We start from the raw sequence: 17,724 nt of genomic DNA, 5'->3' as shown, positions 1-17,724 counted from the left end.
GCAGCTCCACACTATTATACACGCTGTGTGCATGCTTATTTTTCCCATTATTGGGAAAATGCAATTTATAGAATAAGCTATGAAACAATAGAGTCACAATACCTGTACAGGGGACACCCTGAGGTTATCACTTCTTTATTTCTAGACCTTTAGTACTCTTCCAGTCACAAAAAAAATAACATTATTATCTTGGAGGTTGTTTTGTCCCATGTCAGACTTTCTTTTGACAACGCCGGCACATATATGATTCATTAAACGCTGTTGCACGAGGTGTTTTTAGCGAGCTGCTGCTGAGCTGCTGTGACAAACGCAAAACTCTCGTCTGGGAGGCAGAGGTGGGAGTCCCCCCACAGGAACATTATCTGAAGACACAGACTTTGATTTTCAGTCGCGTTCTGTAAAGGCAGCGGTGACACAGTTACTTACAGTGAAGCTTGCATGTAATTTTAACACTATAACACTGAATTCAGAGGTGCAGAAGGAAAGCTGGGAAAGGCTGGAACTGTAAAGAAGAACAAAAGAGTTTAGTTTCAGCGAGTAAAGTTGGGACTGTCGACCCCTCCTGTCTGAAAAAGCACGTTAAAATCTGATGCTCGGGCGCAGCTGGCTTGCAGACACTGGAGGAAACCCTGGAGTTTTATTGGGGAAATCACAGCCTGTGTGTGTATTATAAATGAGCCATTGCTGTTTCGTCCTTCTGATCCCTCTGTCTTTGATATTTTGTAGCAGCCATTAATATCTTGACAGGCAACCTTAATGAGTACATTCTGTATAATAACTGTCCAACTTGGCTGGCTGCGGTGTCCTGTGAAGGTACATTAATGATCATTCATTGATTTATTTTCTCTTGATACTGCATGAAAACAATTCTTTTATATTCTTTGTTTTGTTTTGTTTTAAGGTGGACCAACTTCTTTGTAAAGACAAGCAGTATTCCTTTAAGACGGTGGGTGGGGGATCCAGTGTTTTAGAGTGAAAAAAGGGACTTTTACTGAAGTGTGAGGGTTTTTTTTTTTAATCAAACATTGCAAAAATGGGAATCCTGATGAAAAGGCGATGAATGCAGGTTATCTACCTTTAAAAATGAACAACTCGGTGAATCATTGCTATATGCACTGAATCTGATGATTTGTGGCTGCCTCAACCTATCATATACATCTGTTTAAGAACTGAATGCAGGCAAGCATAAAAGATACTGAACTGAAAAGAGGATAAATCAGTCTGACATAGTTCTATTGCAGCAATGTGGTTCCTCATTCCACAGACTGAATACTTGTTTGCCAGCCTCATGCTTCACACAGTATATGTCTCCTCCTTTTTCCCTCTGCTGTTAGTGCTTATCTTCCAAGGATTTTATAACTAAATGATTAGAATTAAGCCCATCTGCTATTCCTTTGGCCTCTTTCACATTTTAAACAACTATATCAGTCTCTTTCTGTGTCTTGTGTCCTTCACTGCTGCTATTTTTCATTTCAATCTCATGTTAGCGCACAAAAAATGAAGTAGTTTAGTAGTTAACTGTTAACTTTGATCTTTCTCTGTTATCTGTAAGAACTGTGGTTAAAATATTCTTCTCATTTCAGCCAGTGAAGCTTTCGAGCCATCCACAGTTCATTGCTTTAATTTTGTCCAAGTGTCTCAGTATTAATTGTGTCTCGGTACTCTGCACCGCACCAGTGAATACAAGTTTGTTTACAGCATTGCAAGCAAAGGTGTTCTTCAGTTTGACATTTCCATTTCTGTGCTTCACTGTACCCTCAGTGTATTGAGGTTAGAATTCTTAACACAGATCTCCAACAACCTGCTGTTTTCCTTGTGCACGATCCCTTGAAAAATTTATATGGAGCTGTTTTATTCTTTGAGTACTTAAGTAGTTTTTGCTGTATCACTCCCACTGATCTGTTAAGTGAGTTGTATCTGGTAATTCCTACTGACGGAATTTGATTTTAGTCAAAGCATCTTTTGTTGATCTCTCTGGATCTGTCTGTACAACTTGTGTCAGTCCCAAGTCTTCTATTTTTCAAACTTTACACAACATACAGCAGTCTGTTGTTCATGCAGATGATTTTTTTCCTATATCAGCATTTACCTATTTCAAGGTACATGTGTCTATAATAAAAACAACAGTTTTCACTAACGGAGTGCACTCCATGATTCAATAGCGTGTAAAATAGTCTTCGGCAGGAAAACTAGAAGTATTCATTTCTTGAAAACGGTTGGTCATCTTTAGAATACTTTGGTATACACAGGATTTCATGTCTGACTCGATGATTGCAAGGTGCCCTGCTCCTGTGGCTGTAAAACAAGCCCAAATCATCACCTCTCTACCAGTGTACTTAAACATGGTGCTGTTCGTTATGGCCCAACATCTCCCCTCTGGTCTCATCTCTCTGAAGGGCATTATTCCAGAAGTCTGGTTTGTTCAGATGCAACTTTCCAAAGCTAAGCCCTGCTGCCATGTTCTCTTTAGAGAGAGTTTCTCTTTGCAACCCTTCCAAACAAGCCATCCTTGTTGAACCTCTTTCTAATTATTCTCTGATGAACTTTAACATTTAACATGCTCAATGAGGTCTGTAGAGTCTGAGATATAGCTCTTGGGTTTTTTTGCTTGTTTGTTTCTCTGAGCACTCTAAGCTTGGGGTGACTTTTCTGTCCATACCTGGGAAACTCATCGCACTGTTTTAAAATAAACCTGTATGCTCCAGAAAAGCTAACTACACAAACCTCTGCGTTTATATAGGTGCTCACACTGGCTGATGATCACTTAATCAAATGAATTTGATTAGCAGTAGCTGGCTGCTACTTATGCTCTTTATTCCTATTGAAGCATTAACGGTATACTTCGTTTTTTATAGGACTGCATAGAGTCCTGTGAAAGCTTTCTTTATCACATAACCTAACATATACCACATTAGCTTGGGTGCTTGCCATTCCTGTCACTCACAGCAGTGATTATCGCACTTAAGCAGACTTCTTTATTGGCAACCTGTTGGCTTTATAGATTCAGAGAGCTTTTATATCTATTCAGCAAGTTGTCTCTGAGCTTTGGGCAAACATTCACCAGTGCTGCTTCACAACTGTGAGGCTTGCTCTGCAGCTGCAGACAAACTTCATTCTCTCCATCTGCTCTTTTCAGTGAGTGTCAGTGAGTTAAAAACCAACAGAGCTCTTAAATGGGCTTCTTAAAAGTGTGAAGTGTTGCTTTTTTGGTTTCTTACTCAGATGGAGGTTTTGCGTTGCTTTTGTCTTGAAGTTATTAAGTTATCTTAATCAAAAAGAGAGAGAGAGGCGAAATCATCTTCTCAGGCATTTCGAAACAGCTTTCAGTGTGGCTGCCATTTTTAGATTGCTCTCTGGCAGCCTGAACTGTGTGCTTTCTAATTAGAGCATTATTAAAATTGTTAAACTATTACTGTGGACAGTGATAGTAATTTCTAGCTACTCCACAGTAGGAAAACTTTGTTGCTAACGACACCATGCCATCATTATCTGGCTCGTTAGGAAAACGGCATTATCTATATAACACATCGTTACAGAGATATTTTTAAAAATGACATTTCAACTGAAAGTGTGACCTTTATATTTCTTACATGGCATATTTGAGTTTTTAACTTTACTTTTCTTACATTACCTAATATAAAGTGCTACTGTCTGATTATATCTGCCCTGTGTGCAGAGGACATGGTTCTGCCTTTTTTTTTAGACAGAACTTTGCCCTTGGTTATAATGTCCCACTTGTCCCTCATTAGATCCTAATGGCATTTGACATTTCAATCTTTGTGAGATAAAAAAATAAAATCTAAATATGTACGTTGATGTTCCTGCACCCTTAAACGAACTTGTTCATTGTATTCTTGCTTGTCTTCACTGATTTCTAATGAATTAGTTCAATAAATTCATTTCTGAATGAATACATTGTACCGTAAAGCCAGAGTTTTCAGTTAATAAATCATTCATAATTACATAACCTATTGTATTTCCAACTAAACTGGATGATTTTTTTTATAGAAGGGCTATTTTCTATCTGATGCAGCTGATTTAAAAAAGTGAATTAATGCAGAAAAACATTGAATTTAATATTTTAAAGCTCTGAGCGGCAGGGTGGTTAATGCGGATGCATCTACACAAGTACATGTCTCTGCAAAGTAAATACATTTTGAATAATTGTGTTTGAGTGCCTGGACTACAAATACGGTTAACTATTCAGTGCATGTGAATTTATAGCTATAGCTACGTGTGATGATGTTTTAATTGCACAGAGTTACATAAAGAAACCTGTGACATGTCATTTCATGATTCCTTTGCCCGTCTTATCGTAAACATTCCTTCTGGGATTTCAAGTGCATCTTTGTTCTTGTGTTTTTTCTCAAGCACTCCTTTGCTCCTTGAAATATCGGGCGTGCGACGATCATCATAAGAGTGCAGCTCAGGAATGAATCTGACCTCCAGTTGATCCAGTTGGGTGCGTGACATTTAGCCTCTAGTACTCATCAGGAGTTTTGTGAACAAGAATCAGTTGTACAGTGTATTCACAGTCTGATAAAGATGAGCACAAATGACATTATCAGTGGATTTTTCAGGGATAACCTTGATAAGTTCTGAAAACAGGAGCAGGGCTTTGAAAATTAATAAATATGGGATTGAACTACACAGGAAATGCAAATGAATTCGGTTTACGGTACACGGGTGTGTGTGACTTCACAGGGGGGATTTCTCTTTTTCCTTTTGTCTCTTTGATTTTTATTCATCCATAAATGTAGATCTTGGTTACAGTTTCTACATTCTAGCTGCCCTATATGACATATGCGACATAAAATACTAAAGCACCATAAATTATATTCTATGGTTTTGACATGTACAAGATAAACACACATAGATAAGTGGCTTGAGAAAACGACTTGTCAATCAGAAGTGGTTTTAGCCTAGAGAGCAGATGCTGAGCATATGTGTTTGCCATGAAAATAGTGACTCAGAACCTGATTGTAATTACAACTAAACAGAGTTTCACCTTTTTAGCAGAAACAATGTGTTCTTCCCTCCGCCTTTGCAACTTTCCCACAAAGCAAGGTTCTCTAACTGTAGCTTTAAGGGCACCTTCATTGTGAGAAAGAAAAAGTTCGACAAAAGTCATCGTAGAAGTTTGAGATCAGAGTGAAAGTTTGCTTGAGGCACGGTGGACATTTTAGTGACGCCGTTTTGACCTTCCGTCAAATGTTTTCTGCCTGTTCGCTCAGTAGCCCCCCCAGATAAATCTAATTTTGTCCTTTCAGTCAGCTGTACCGGAGTGTCATGTGTTGGAGGCAAAGAGTGAACGGAGAACTAAAATAGCTGAAAAGGGCGTAACAAACACTTAGATGGTGTTTTCTTAGAGGTGGACGTTGTTCTTGCATGATCTGTCTTTTCCTTTTTATTTAGTCTTGTTGATTTTAAGAAGAAAACCAAATCATAGCCCAAACAGCTCAAAACCCCATTGGGCGATGCGCTCCTGCACCTCCACTCACACCGACTGTGTGATGCATGAGCTCCCGAATCTCCACAGGAATAACAGATGTGTTCTCAAAGCATTGTGTGATTAATTTTGGAGATGTTAAAATGTTTGCAAAGTCACTCTTTCATAGCTATACAGTCAGGCCCATAAGCACTAGGAAAATGACACAGTGTGGTTTTACCTCTGTACACCACCACAGAAGAGTTTAAATCTAACGATCAAGATCTGGCTATGGCGCTAGGAGAGAAGCGGTTACCAGAGTGTTACGCCAAAGTGTAACTCTGGAAAACTCATCAGAGCTCCATTCTCCAGATACTTCTCTCTGAAACACAAAGTTTGGTGGGGGAACTCATCTGTAAAGATATTTCGGTCTCGAGTAAAGTGTGACTAAAAAACACAAAATGCCATCCACATCTTCACATTGGCAGTGTGACAAAAACTACATTTGTTTTCCTTTGTGTCATGTTACCGATCACCATATAACTAGGTAAGCAACACCTGCTGCCAAGAATAGGAAGCTTGCATTGTGGAAGTCATTTACAGAAATGTGTTGAACTCTGCTGGTTTCAGCATGTCAGGTACCCTGTACATGTAATGAAACACCTATACTCTCCTGTGCTAGAGCTACACCAGTCTGTGAATCCTTAAATGAAGAGTTGTCAGCAGATGTACAGGAGCCTGAACACCTCACCATTGTGTCTGCACTGTCACTTCATTCTTGTAAAAAACAAGGATTGGAGAAATAAAGGATGATATATTGCACTTCGACCTGTCATGTACCACTGACCAGTAAGAAGACAGGACAAAGAGGTATGATGTCATGATAAACAGGGTTTTTTTTTGGTATTTTGATGGCTGAACAACGAGATTGCTGGTAATTTATGTCAGTAAATGGAAGGTCAAGTAGATATAGAGCTGAATACATAATTAAACAGATAATAAAGGTATACAATAAGAGCGTGTCACAGGAGAAATGGATTTTGAAAGTCCTAGAGCAGAGCAGGAGATAAGGCTGACCTGGCAGGGAAGATGTGGACACGTGCGAGAAACAGAAAGCAACAGAAGGTTATTTTTAGCCAGCCAATTCCACAAATATTGCAGAGTTGCTTGTTGCTTTTGTTGGTTGGGTTTTGCTAGCCCCACATACTCCCAGGCACATGCCTGGCATCCAGATCGCAGCAGTGACTCACTGGTTCCTGACGTGCACCTGAAACCAGCTCTGACCCCTTTCCAGACAACACACCGTTGAACTGTCACATCCCATCTTTCCATGGCAGGCCACTGCTGAGGTGTCAGTTGGTGTTCTGCAGTGGTAGGTGTGCAAGTGGGGTTATAAAATATAGCAGTTCAAATCTTGTAATATGAAATAATATCAGTTATTAGCACTTTTTCATTCCCTACAGGGATATCTAAAAAGACAGCAGCACCTGAACACAGATATGCAAAATGCTCCCAGGCCTATGGTGCAGGAAAAGGAACACATTAAGTAGCAATTATGGCAATTAACACTTCTGAAAACTCCACCGAGGCTCTTTCCTGATCAATGAAAGGCTGATATAGACAACTGAGACACTTGCTCTGGAAAATTAAAGGATGGCAATTAATTACTCTTACTACTGATTTGGCTGGTCATCTTTTTTATTTTATCAAATATTTGAGCCAAATGCATGATGATGGCACCAGATGGAGCATGTTAACAAGGTTCATGGGGGACAATCCTGACCCCAATTTTGCCACATGCAAATTGTATGTTTTATCTTCTACTTTGGAGATTTATTTTAATTATACCCAGAGTGTATTCAATTTTTTAATACTCGGTGTGCATGGGAATCCCACTGGCTCTGTTTAACAGACCAGAGGTTGGCTCTCTCTAATATTAAACACTGTCATGGTTTCAAAGGGCCCGACTGTTTTTTCAGGTAAAATAATTAAAACAAATCAAAGTGAGGCAAGACTGCCCGAATCCCTCTATATTCAAGACAAATTGCCAGTTCATTGCAGAGCTAACACCGACAACCACACACTATCATCATTTTGAATCATCAGTTCTCCAAATCAGTTCACTTATGGACTAATGTGGAAAACCATACAGGCACAGGGATAATATGCAAACTCCACATGAAAAGGCTCCAGCCATCCTGTATGTGTTCATTTGAGATACTGTTGATAGCCTAATTTAAAGTTTTAACAGAGATTTATTGTTTAACTGGCTCTTTTCTTTCTTTTTTTTTTAATAAATTTAACAGATCTAATGCGTGCTTTCACCTCACAAAGCCTGAACCATGAAATAATTGCCAGAAAAGTCTAACTGGAGGATTTATTGAACCTTCTGACAAATTAAGAGGAAAGAAATTAAATATCAATTTGCATATTAGTTTTAATTTGTATCCTTTTTGCTACAACATCTGTAAAACCTAATGACCCATCACATTCAATCACATCCATTCATACGCTATGAGTTTTGAATGCTTTTGTGTTTGCATTATTAATGAGTATGTAGCATTGCAGCTGTGATCCATAAACATGATGCTTAATGGGTATTGTTGTTTTTTTGTCTTGTATGCTCATATTGTAACAACAGTGATATAGCCAAGGATTAGCCACAACACTCAACTGTAGAGTCGGGCATCAGGACTTTGGGAGCAGATCCATTGGGTCCTGTGGGTTGTCACAGAAGCTTGAACATATTGGAATCTGGAGAGTCTTAAGACAAGGTCAAAAGATCCACATCAATGCCAGGACTCCTGGTTTCCCAACAGAACACTGCATTGTAACAAGATGATCAATGTTATTCTCTCCCAGGGGTTTTAATGTTGTGGCTGATCGGTGTAATCCATAAATCAGCCCAGTGTGGTCATTTCAATTCTTATCTTGTGTACATCTCAGTCTTTCATGCTTTGTGGAAATTCTCCCTCGTTGTGCCTCCCACAGGGAACACAATCTATGAAAGCCCACACTCATGCAAATATCACACCCCTACCCCCAGCAATGACTCATTGTTGCACCAGAAACCAGTGACTGACAGTATATGTCCAAGCATGGACACTCATTTGACCAGATTAGATTTACAGTATGTCTGCAGTGCATTTTAGAGCATTCACCTCGCTTTTTCTGTTTGCACATTATTCAGCCAACATTCATTTAAGCATGAAAAAAGTGTGTGTGTTTTTGTGTGTGTGTGTACAGCAATTGGGTCTTTGTGTTCATGCCTTACTGTCTGCGTGTGCACCACACTGAACCCAGCTGAGCCACCACAGCAGATCAAAGGCTTATCCCAGTGTCAAAATCAGGACTGTCTCATCCTCGTCAATCCACGGGCTTGCAAAAATTCGATTAATGACAAATGGAGTGAACGCATAAATGTCCTGTTTGTAAGATGACTCATCTACCCTGACAACTGAGAGAGAAAGGCAGTTCTTTCTGAAGAACTTGCTAACTTCGCAGATGAGTGTTACGTCACAGAGGCGGCACGGAAACTGGGTCAGGCCCTTTGCACGATGCTCTGAGGGTTTTTTTTTTATGGCGCTATTATGAAATACTCTTAACAGAGGAAAACAGTGTCAGAGACTAACAGCAGTGGTGATATAACCAACTGAAATCAAAGCGGTAAGTAGTTCTTTACTGAGGTCGTGGTTGTTTGGACACTGCATTTCTAATACCTGGTACATAGTTCTGCATTTGCGGTCTGCCTCCTCATAAGCGAGGGATTATAGTTGGTAACATACTGGTCAGGGTCAGCCAAGTTTGTCTGCCCTACACCTAACCTCTCTCTCTCAGACTCTTTCTCTGTCTTTCTCTCTTACTCACATACGCACATGCACAAAACCCTCTCTCCACATCTAAATCTCCCTCTGGGTAATCAGTCAGTGTGTATTTTTAAATCTGTCACTAATCTCTATTATTGGCATAACCCACAGGACAAGGTTACCTTTCATACTTTTGGTACTTGAACACACAAATACATGCAAGTAAATACAAGAAGAGTAATGTTCAGTTTATATACTTGTGGGATTCTTTTGAGCAGAAAATCATGGGAATGTTATGCTGTCCTCATCAATGACACACATTTGACAAAACAGATGACAAAACAGATGCCACAGTCTCTGCAGAGATGGACTGAAAAATGTCACGATCCAGCTGTGTGGAGGAGGACACGCCAGTAATCGTTTAATTGTTTAAAATTCTGCTTCAGATTTTTTTTTTAATAAACTTTACTAGATGTCATCTGATTGAAGAATGATGAACTGAGGGTAACTAGGATGTTTAAAACAGCACAGTGTATGCACAAATCTGATGTGTCTCATGTTTCTTGTCTGTATGTTTTCTGTTTGCACAGGAGACGCTGCAGTCCTTTTCCTTTCTTGTGTTTGTGGCAGTCTGCATTCTGGGATCCATATACCTCTATGTTGTCCTCCCGGAAACCAAAAATAAAACCTTTATGGACATCAGCCAGAGCTTTGCCAAGATTAATAAAATGCCCATTCCCTCGCCTGGTCAGGAAATGGAGCTGGTTCTGTCCATTAACTCTGACACGAATGGAAAAGCCCAAGATGCCACTAAGATGCAAACTTCCTTGTAAATGAAGGAATGAAGCACAGTCATAATCGAGAAGCAGGGTCAAATGTGTGAAAATATTTCTTGTTTTTACATATTTACTGAGCATCAACAATTAAGTAAAGTCAATGCTTTTTTTCAATGTCTTTTTATATGACTGCAATTTTTTTTAGATATATTAAAGCAATGAAGCAAGTATTTGTCTGTGTCTCTCATTAAGATGAAACAAATCATTCCTATTCTGTTCTGAGGCTCTTCAGCAGTCACAAAAATGATTTGGGGCTTACATTAGATGTTGATTCCACTGATTGCTTTTACAGTTGTCTAATATTAGAGTACATACAGAGTTGTGTTTCGGTCTGTTAGTCACTGTGTTTTTCACTTTACTTAAGTCTCTACCAATGTCTCTGAAAAATTGTATTTTTCTTTGCCAAATAGTCCACAAAAAAACTTCATGGGCTAGGTGTTTCTTGGCTTTTTGATACTGATCTGGTTGTGCACAGTGCCGTCTTCATGTTGACATTGGACCAAAACAGTACAGCTGGGGGCCAGAAAACCAAAACATGCTTTATGGGTTTATCACTGCAAGAAACATCTCTCAGATGATTGTGTCCTGACACCAAACAGAGGTATGCCAGAACAACTGGAAGATGATCATTCTTCTTTAGTAAGACCAGTTATAGCAACATCCCATCTCTCTTCATCTCGGTCTTCCCTAAGAGCCTAATAAATGAGAGGTGGGACAGACGTGCATCTGAGGAGAGACATAGATTTCAGGATTATAGCTGTAATCCTGATGTCTTGGTTAACGTCTTAATATACACAACATGGGAGAGAGAACGCAGAGAGCGCAGTAAAGCTGACAGGGAAAGCTATTTGGAGCCTTTCCAAATCTGAAACGAGCCAAGGCTACCTCCCACCAGATGGCTGGAGCCAGCGGAGGAAGTGATCTGAACAGAGGCAGACAAGCGTGGCATTGGATAGCAGTCGCAGTTTGTTCCACAGTAGGGCGTACTCAATATTTGAAAGTCTGCTGCCTGGGGGGCTGACACTCTACCCCCTCATATAGACACAGACACAAAGTGTGTTTCTGTGTGTATGTGTCATGCTATGATGGGATGTCCACGTTTTCAAATAGCATTGTAGAAAGGTGGTGAACATCCATGCGTCTTCATGTCCTTTTAATTTTTTGCAAATATCCAGTGAGTTAGTGTGACAGATTACATTTACCTAACATACAAGAAGGCGGAGAAGGGAGGAGAATCATAATTGTAAGTGTTGTCCCTTACAGCTCTGTTCCAGCTTGCTACTATTGGAGACTTATATTGTCAGAAGCATTACTTACTGGGCAATTTACAGAATGATTTGCTGGGCGAGTGCTGAGAGAGTAATTATGATACCACACTGCTGCAAAGCCGTATATGTTTAATGAGAGAACACTGCAGAGTAATGTATGCTTGATAAATCGCTGGTTAACCAACCTCTCAGGAAGCGGTGTCAAATTAACTTCAGATTATGCAAAATAAGAAGTGGGAGCAACAGGAGGCGATGTGTGAATCCCACTCACATGTCCTATGAAGAGAGAATGACTGAAAATCAAATTTCGTATTCGGTAAACAATTCCTTTAAGCATTTGAAAACAGAACCCATCGAGGATTTTCCTTCCATTTAATTGATGCACTCTAGTATTCAACAGCTCCTTGTGTGTAAATATTTAACCTTCCTCTTGTGTTAGCTTTCTGTTATCATCTCTTATGTTAACGGGTCGGTTTTGACTCGTGTATTAAATCAGCTATAAAATACACTAAAAACAATAAGTTATCATCCAATTTGTTTCTCATCCCTTGGTTACCTAGGCTTCCATATCCATGAAAATGTTGGTTTTAATACCTTTGGTGTGGGCCTCTGGGTCTTTTTTTGTCACAGTACCCCTCGATTTCAATTTAAAAAAAAATAGTAAAATTAACCTCAAGAGAATCCTATTAATAAATAAAAGGTTTTTGTGTTACCTGACTATTATTGAGGGGTATAGGACACATCTGTTAAATAAATCTGTTTTATTGATTTTTTCATTTTATTATTAATAACTAAATCGACATCTATGGTGTTACGGGTCAATTTCGACCCATAGATATTTACATCAAGAAAAGCCAAAAAAAAGTTTTTTTTTCCAGCAGTAGACCTTTAATATAAACTAAAAAACAAAGAAAAGTCCACTCCTCCTTTGTTTTGGTTATAGTCATGGGTAATTGTGGGCTTTTTATCACTTCCTGATGATACAGCTGTGTCTTTGTGAAGTTTCCTTTGTGAAGTTCTTGTCCGAGGTCATATCTGCTAAAAAAAATAAAATAAAATAAAATATCACAACTGATATTGTGACCCTGCAGTCCAGTGGTCATATTGAGGACCACACATTTTCATTGCCACTCGTTCTTTCTCAGGGTTTTGGCATGCCACTCCCAGATTTTCAATATCCCTGGCTTCATCATAGTAATAATGATCCTTTTCACCTCTGACAATGAACATCAAATAAGCTCAAAACATCTCTGATGATGTCACTGACTTCTCTGGTCAGATCAAACCTTGTCAAAATGATTCAGGGGTCATTTTTGATGACATATTTCTTGCAGCAGCTGCCCTGCCATGGCATCATTGCATCATCCAGCAAGAAGAACTGAGCATCCAAAAACTACCTTTCCACCATTTTTTTTTCCCTTTTTAGACTTGAATCTCAAAACATCAGCCAGGTCAGAGTAAACCTTGTGATTCCAGGGGTCATTTTGATGACATTTGCAGCAGCTGCCCTGCCACCTCATGATCAGACGTTACCATTTTGTGTCTTCTGCATGATAGTCCACATTGATCTTCCCTTCTCATGAAACCTTGTCTTCCCCTCAGAAACCTGCCCATCTGAATCGCTATGCTGCTCGTTGTCCTCTCCTTCATTTTCACCAAAAATATGATCCAGAACTTGGCTCACTGTAAATCTTCTTCTCACTTTTGTGTGCTGCAAATTGGAAATGTGCAATCTGGAAGTCAAATGGCCACTCAAATGAGTGAATTCACCTCACGTCTTGACATGCCCGTCTTTATTTTGTTTTGTTTTTGTGCAGGTATACTGCAAAAACACGCAAAATAAGAATCCCCTGAAGCTCATATGATTAGGAGAGGAGCTAGCTGTCAGTGTGTCAACTGACAGTGCACTTATTATTTCAGTTTTGGCTCTAATTATTGCTTTATACTCATAATATTATAACTGGGTTGAAACCGACCCTAACAACACAAAGGTCATAATTTCAACTAGGGCATTTTATAATTTAGTGAAAAGATTTTTTTGTTTTTGTTTAATTTAGTAAAAATAGAGGTTCCTGACAAAGTCAAAAAGCCTTGACACAATAAACAAATGTATGTGATTTTTTTATGCATTTGAAATTTAAAATGGGTTGGTGCCGACCCTAACACGAGAGGAAGGATAAATTTTTATCTTAAATCCAGGTTGTAATGCTCATTTAATTTTACAAAAATTTTACCAGCCTCTTTTCATCTGATGAACCAACTTCTGCCTGGTCTGGCCTGGATCTCCGCAGCAGCACAGCAAAACATACACTGAGTGACAGCTGACAGCAATTTGCAATGTGGGTGATGTGATTCCACTTGAAAATAACCATCCATGCATTTTCTTAAGTGCTTTTCCAATTCACTGTTGGTGGAAAACATAACTGCCACTCCCTCGTCCATCCAGCTGATCTCTTCTGCTTATCCTTGTCAGGGTTGCTCAGGGGTGGGTGGGCTCAGGGTTAGAATGACCAATTAACCCTACCCCACTAACTGGATGTCTCTGTAGCTGCAGTACCTGGTGAGAACCCACGCAAACATGGGGAGAACCAAGAGGTAGGTGAAAAGATGTCAAAAAGTAGCACATCATGCCACAATCTAAAGATATTTGTGTCAGTCAGTCTAAAAAGGGTTGAAAAAGTTTTTTTTAAGGCTTTGGGACTCCAGTGAACCACAGTGAGAGTGGTTATTCACAGTTATTCACAAATAGAAAAAAACTTGCAACAGTAGCGAACAATCCCAGGAGTGGACAGCCTACCACAATTACTCCAAGAGTACATCGGCAACTCATCTAGAAGGCCACAAAAGAACCCAGAGCAACATCCAAAAACCTGAAGGTTTCAATTGCCTCAGCTAAGGTCAGACTTCAACAATAAGAAAGAGACTGGACAAAAGTGAACCCATGGAATGTTCCAAGGAGAAAACCACTACTGACCAAAAAGAAACATAAAGGCTTGTCTCACATTTGCCATAAACGTTTAGGAAAATATTCTGTGGACTGACAACAGAAAAGCTGAACTTTTTGAAGATTTGCGTCTTGTTACATCTGGTGTAAAACTATAACAGCATTTCTTAAAAAGACTATCATACCAACAGTCAAAAATGGTGGAGGTAGAGTGCTTTGGTGCTTCAGGACCAGGACGATTTGCTGTAATTGATGGAACTGTGAATTCAGTTTTGAGTTATGCAGCAGGACAATTTTCTGAAACACACCAGGAAGTCCACCTCTGAACAGCTCAAAATGAACATAATTAAGATTTTTGGAGTGGCCTATTCACTTAACTCTAACAAGTTAACAGCTGTTGATATGGTTTGGCATATCAACAGTTTGCTGTTCGTGCTCAAAAAGCCTTCAATTTGGCTGAATTACAATTCTGCAAAGGACAGTGGGCCAGAATTCCTCCACAATTATGTGAAAGACTCACTGGCAGTTTTTCCAAACATTTGATTGGTGTTTGGAAACCCTGTTTCTTTTCATCCTTGCTGCCAAGGGTGACCAAACCAGTCATTAGGTCTAGGGGGCAAATCCTTTTTCACATGGGGCCAGATAGGTCTGGATAGCTATTTTCCCTTAGTAGTAAACTAAATAATAATTTCTCTAAAATTAAAAAGTGTTCGATTATTTAAAACATGTAGTTTTAGTTTTTAGCACTGTGAAAAAAGACAGTTTCATCTTTAAAGCACTTTGTTTGGTAGATCTAGACTTGGTCTGACTAACTCTGAGTGCTGATGTATCGCTGTATCTCTTGACTGCAGTTGTAAAATACTTTTTAAAGTTTAAAGTTCAGTTCATGTTGAAGTCAAGATTGTCTCAGTTCTCTACAATGAGAAAACTTTCAATAAAAGAAATGAAAATATGAATTTCTGTGGTTTTCTATTTTACCCAATGAAAGCTGTTCTGCAGTCTTCAATTTTTCTGTGCCTCTTATCCAGGTACACTGGAGCCCTTTTTTCTGACACTGCCTGGACTTTGTAGTTTAAAATAAGTATATTCCTTTTTTTCACACTTCTGTTATGGTTAAATATGAGGACAAAAAAGTTCTCTAAGTCAGGGTTTCTGACAGTGTGTTGAAGTTTATCCACATGAACAGTGACAGAAGGTTTCCTGCCCTGCAGATGTGCACTCTATTCTCTCTACATAGTCTGCCTCAGCATTGAATTATGACAACCATCCAGATGTCTTTGCTTTGTTCATAATGCTGAATCCTGCTTGTAATTCAGTACATTCATCACAAAAATCATTCATGTTTCATGTTTTCTACCACAATAGTCTCAAAGCAAATGCATTTTAATGACTTAATGATGATATGATATAATTTAACATAACCTGATCATTTATCTCTCTGTATAATTCTAACATTGTTCAACTCTTTAACCATTTCACTCTAAGCAGACATTTATTGCACGCTACATCTCTGCCATGCTCACCCTCGGAGTTTGTTGCCTCAGCAGTGAAGGATTAACCCACTTTGGAGTCTGCCTGCCCACTGCATTAAACACTCGCTGCTGGATTTGTCTTCTCCATCTGGTCACAGCTAATGGAAAACAAAAGAGACAAACAATAATCAGTTTATCCACCAAATTAACTGTGTCAAACCTGTAATTTACTTTGATGTGAAAATCGTAATTATGGAATTTGTCAGACTTTATCTTTTGTCTACACAGCTGCACTATGACTAAGCATCTTTATATTGCACACTATATCCCAAATTCCTTTGGAAAAACAGCTAGTATTTTCTTTAAATCATATGCAACTATCAAAGCTACACCTTATGGACTAAAGTATTTGGTCACACTTCTTAATCTTTGAATTTAGGTGCTTTCAGTGCCATTACTGCAGACCTTCCATGATTGAGGAGTTCCAGACCTCCTCAATCATTAACATCAGCACCTAAACAGTGTGCTGGGAGCGTCATGGCATCAGTTTCCATGGCCAAACAGCTCCTGGGGGTGTAATATTTACATGGCCCAGTACTTTTGTCCATATAGTGTATTTAGATTTTCACACACACAAAAGCATAGCCAGGATTCTCCTGTCACTTGATAATAACAAGGATGCTGCGTCCCCCGTCCACACAACCAAAAACAACAGTATTAGACCCTTGGCACTGCGATGCAATCTTCACTGGCGTTTAATAATACAGGCACATCTTGTTTTGCAAAGTAACATTGACCTGTTGCATCCCAGCCTCCCACACCTGCGTCTTGGGGCATTTTCTTGCTTGTTTTTGTGGTACTTATCCTCTGACCCTCTTTTGTTGACTGACTGGAAAGTTGAACGGTTGAACCATGTCACCCAACAGGAAGGTTTGGGGGCACTCTTGATACTGTGAACCATTCAATCGTGTTGTGTTGGCTATAGCTTTAAGACCTTTGTTGACATTTGCACTTAATAAAACATAATTTGGCTAAAGGGTCCTTCCACTGGCAGCCCTTTTATAAGGCCACTGTGGCCCTGAAGCACCTGCTTTCTCTTCAGTCTCAGTGGTGATAGTTTACCACAAGTAAGCTTTATTACTTCAGACACCCTCAAGCAAATAATGAGACGGTAAGTGTATGTGTATGTGAGTGTGTGTATTTTTAGTAAGCATCAGGTGCTTAGGTTTAGCGGATTCTTTTCTCTGGTTTATTACAGCACACATTTAATTTGTACTGTACATTGATTTATCTGTTTTAATCAAAAACAAAGAATGAAAGAAAAACACACTGATCACTGTAACCAAGGCATCTTGGACTGCCTCTAAAAATCAGCTTAACATCCTCAATTTGAATAAAATTTGTAGAGCTGAAAAATTCTTTATTCACACAATAACATGAGCTTGTTCTCATTCCCAGGTAAAGCTGTTTAATCGTAGCTTTAAGTGTCCTTTGTTGGCAGAAGCTAACGTGCCAGGTTGTTGTGTTACGAAGACAGGTTTGTCACGCTGAACTTTAGGATTACTTTCTTTTAAACGGGCATATTTACACAAACCACAGTGGGGTGTTTTTCACCTAGTCCTTTTTAGTGACTTAACCTAACCAAATAGTTTTAAAAGTCTAAATGTAATCAGTGAAGGGAATAAGTCAGAGAAAAACAGAACAATCAGCATGTGAAAAAAAAGAAAGCAAAACAAAGTGCAAAACACGCCAATGCCAAAGAACAGCTTGTGTATAACAGGGAGGCGCAGGTGGCCTTTGTTAAAACAACATTGCATGACACCCTGGGATGATGCTTGGTGCTTAGCCAATGAGAGAACACTCAATGGGTGAGTGATTCTCCTGTTACTGGCCGAGACGGTCACTTTAAGTGTGTGTGTGTGTGTCTGTGTGCGAGCTGGCTCAAAGCTCACAAAATAGGGAGACCACAC

General features: G+C 39.3%; 1 protein-coding gene across 6 annotated transcripts in view; it reads left to right on the top strand.

The window, feature by feature from the left end:
• The window catches only part of slc2a9l2 (solute carrier family 2 member 9, like 2), an 88,049-nt gene extending 77,809 nt beyond the window's left edge, over positions 1-10,240 (top strand). For 5 of the 6 annotated variants that reach the window (XM_039612289.1, XM_031747806.2, XM_031747807.2 and 2 more), the window contains exon 13: positions 9,825-10,240. In XM_039612289.1, the coding sequence (XP_039468223.1) occupies positions 9,825-10,067 (243 nt within the window). In that variant the 3' untranslated portion in view covers positions 10,068-10,240. The remainder of the gene's footprint in view (positions 1-9,824) is intronic. The other variant, XM_031747808.2, reaches the window with a different exon arrangement.
• The last annotated feature ends 7,484 nt before the right edge of the window (positions 10,241-17,724 follow it).

Source organism: Oreochromis aureus, linkage group 5 (genome assembly GCF_013358895.1).
Source record: "Oreochromis aureus strain Israel breed Guangdong linkage group 5, ZZ_aureus, whole genome shotgun sequence".
Classification (NCBI taxonomy): domain Eukaryota; kingdom Metazoa; phylum Chordata; class Actinopteri; order Cichliformes; family Cichlidae; genus Oreochromis; species Oreochromis aureus.
Note: the sequence above shows the minus strand (reverse complement) of the source record. Positions and strands in the feature narration are given on the sequence as shown.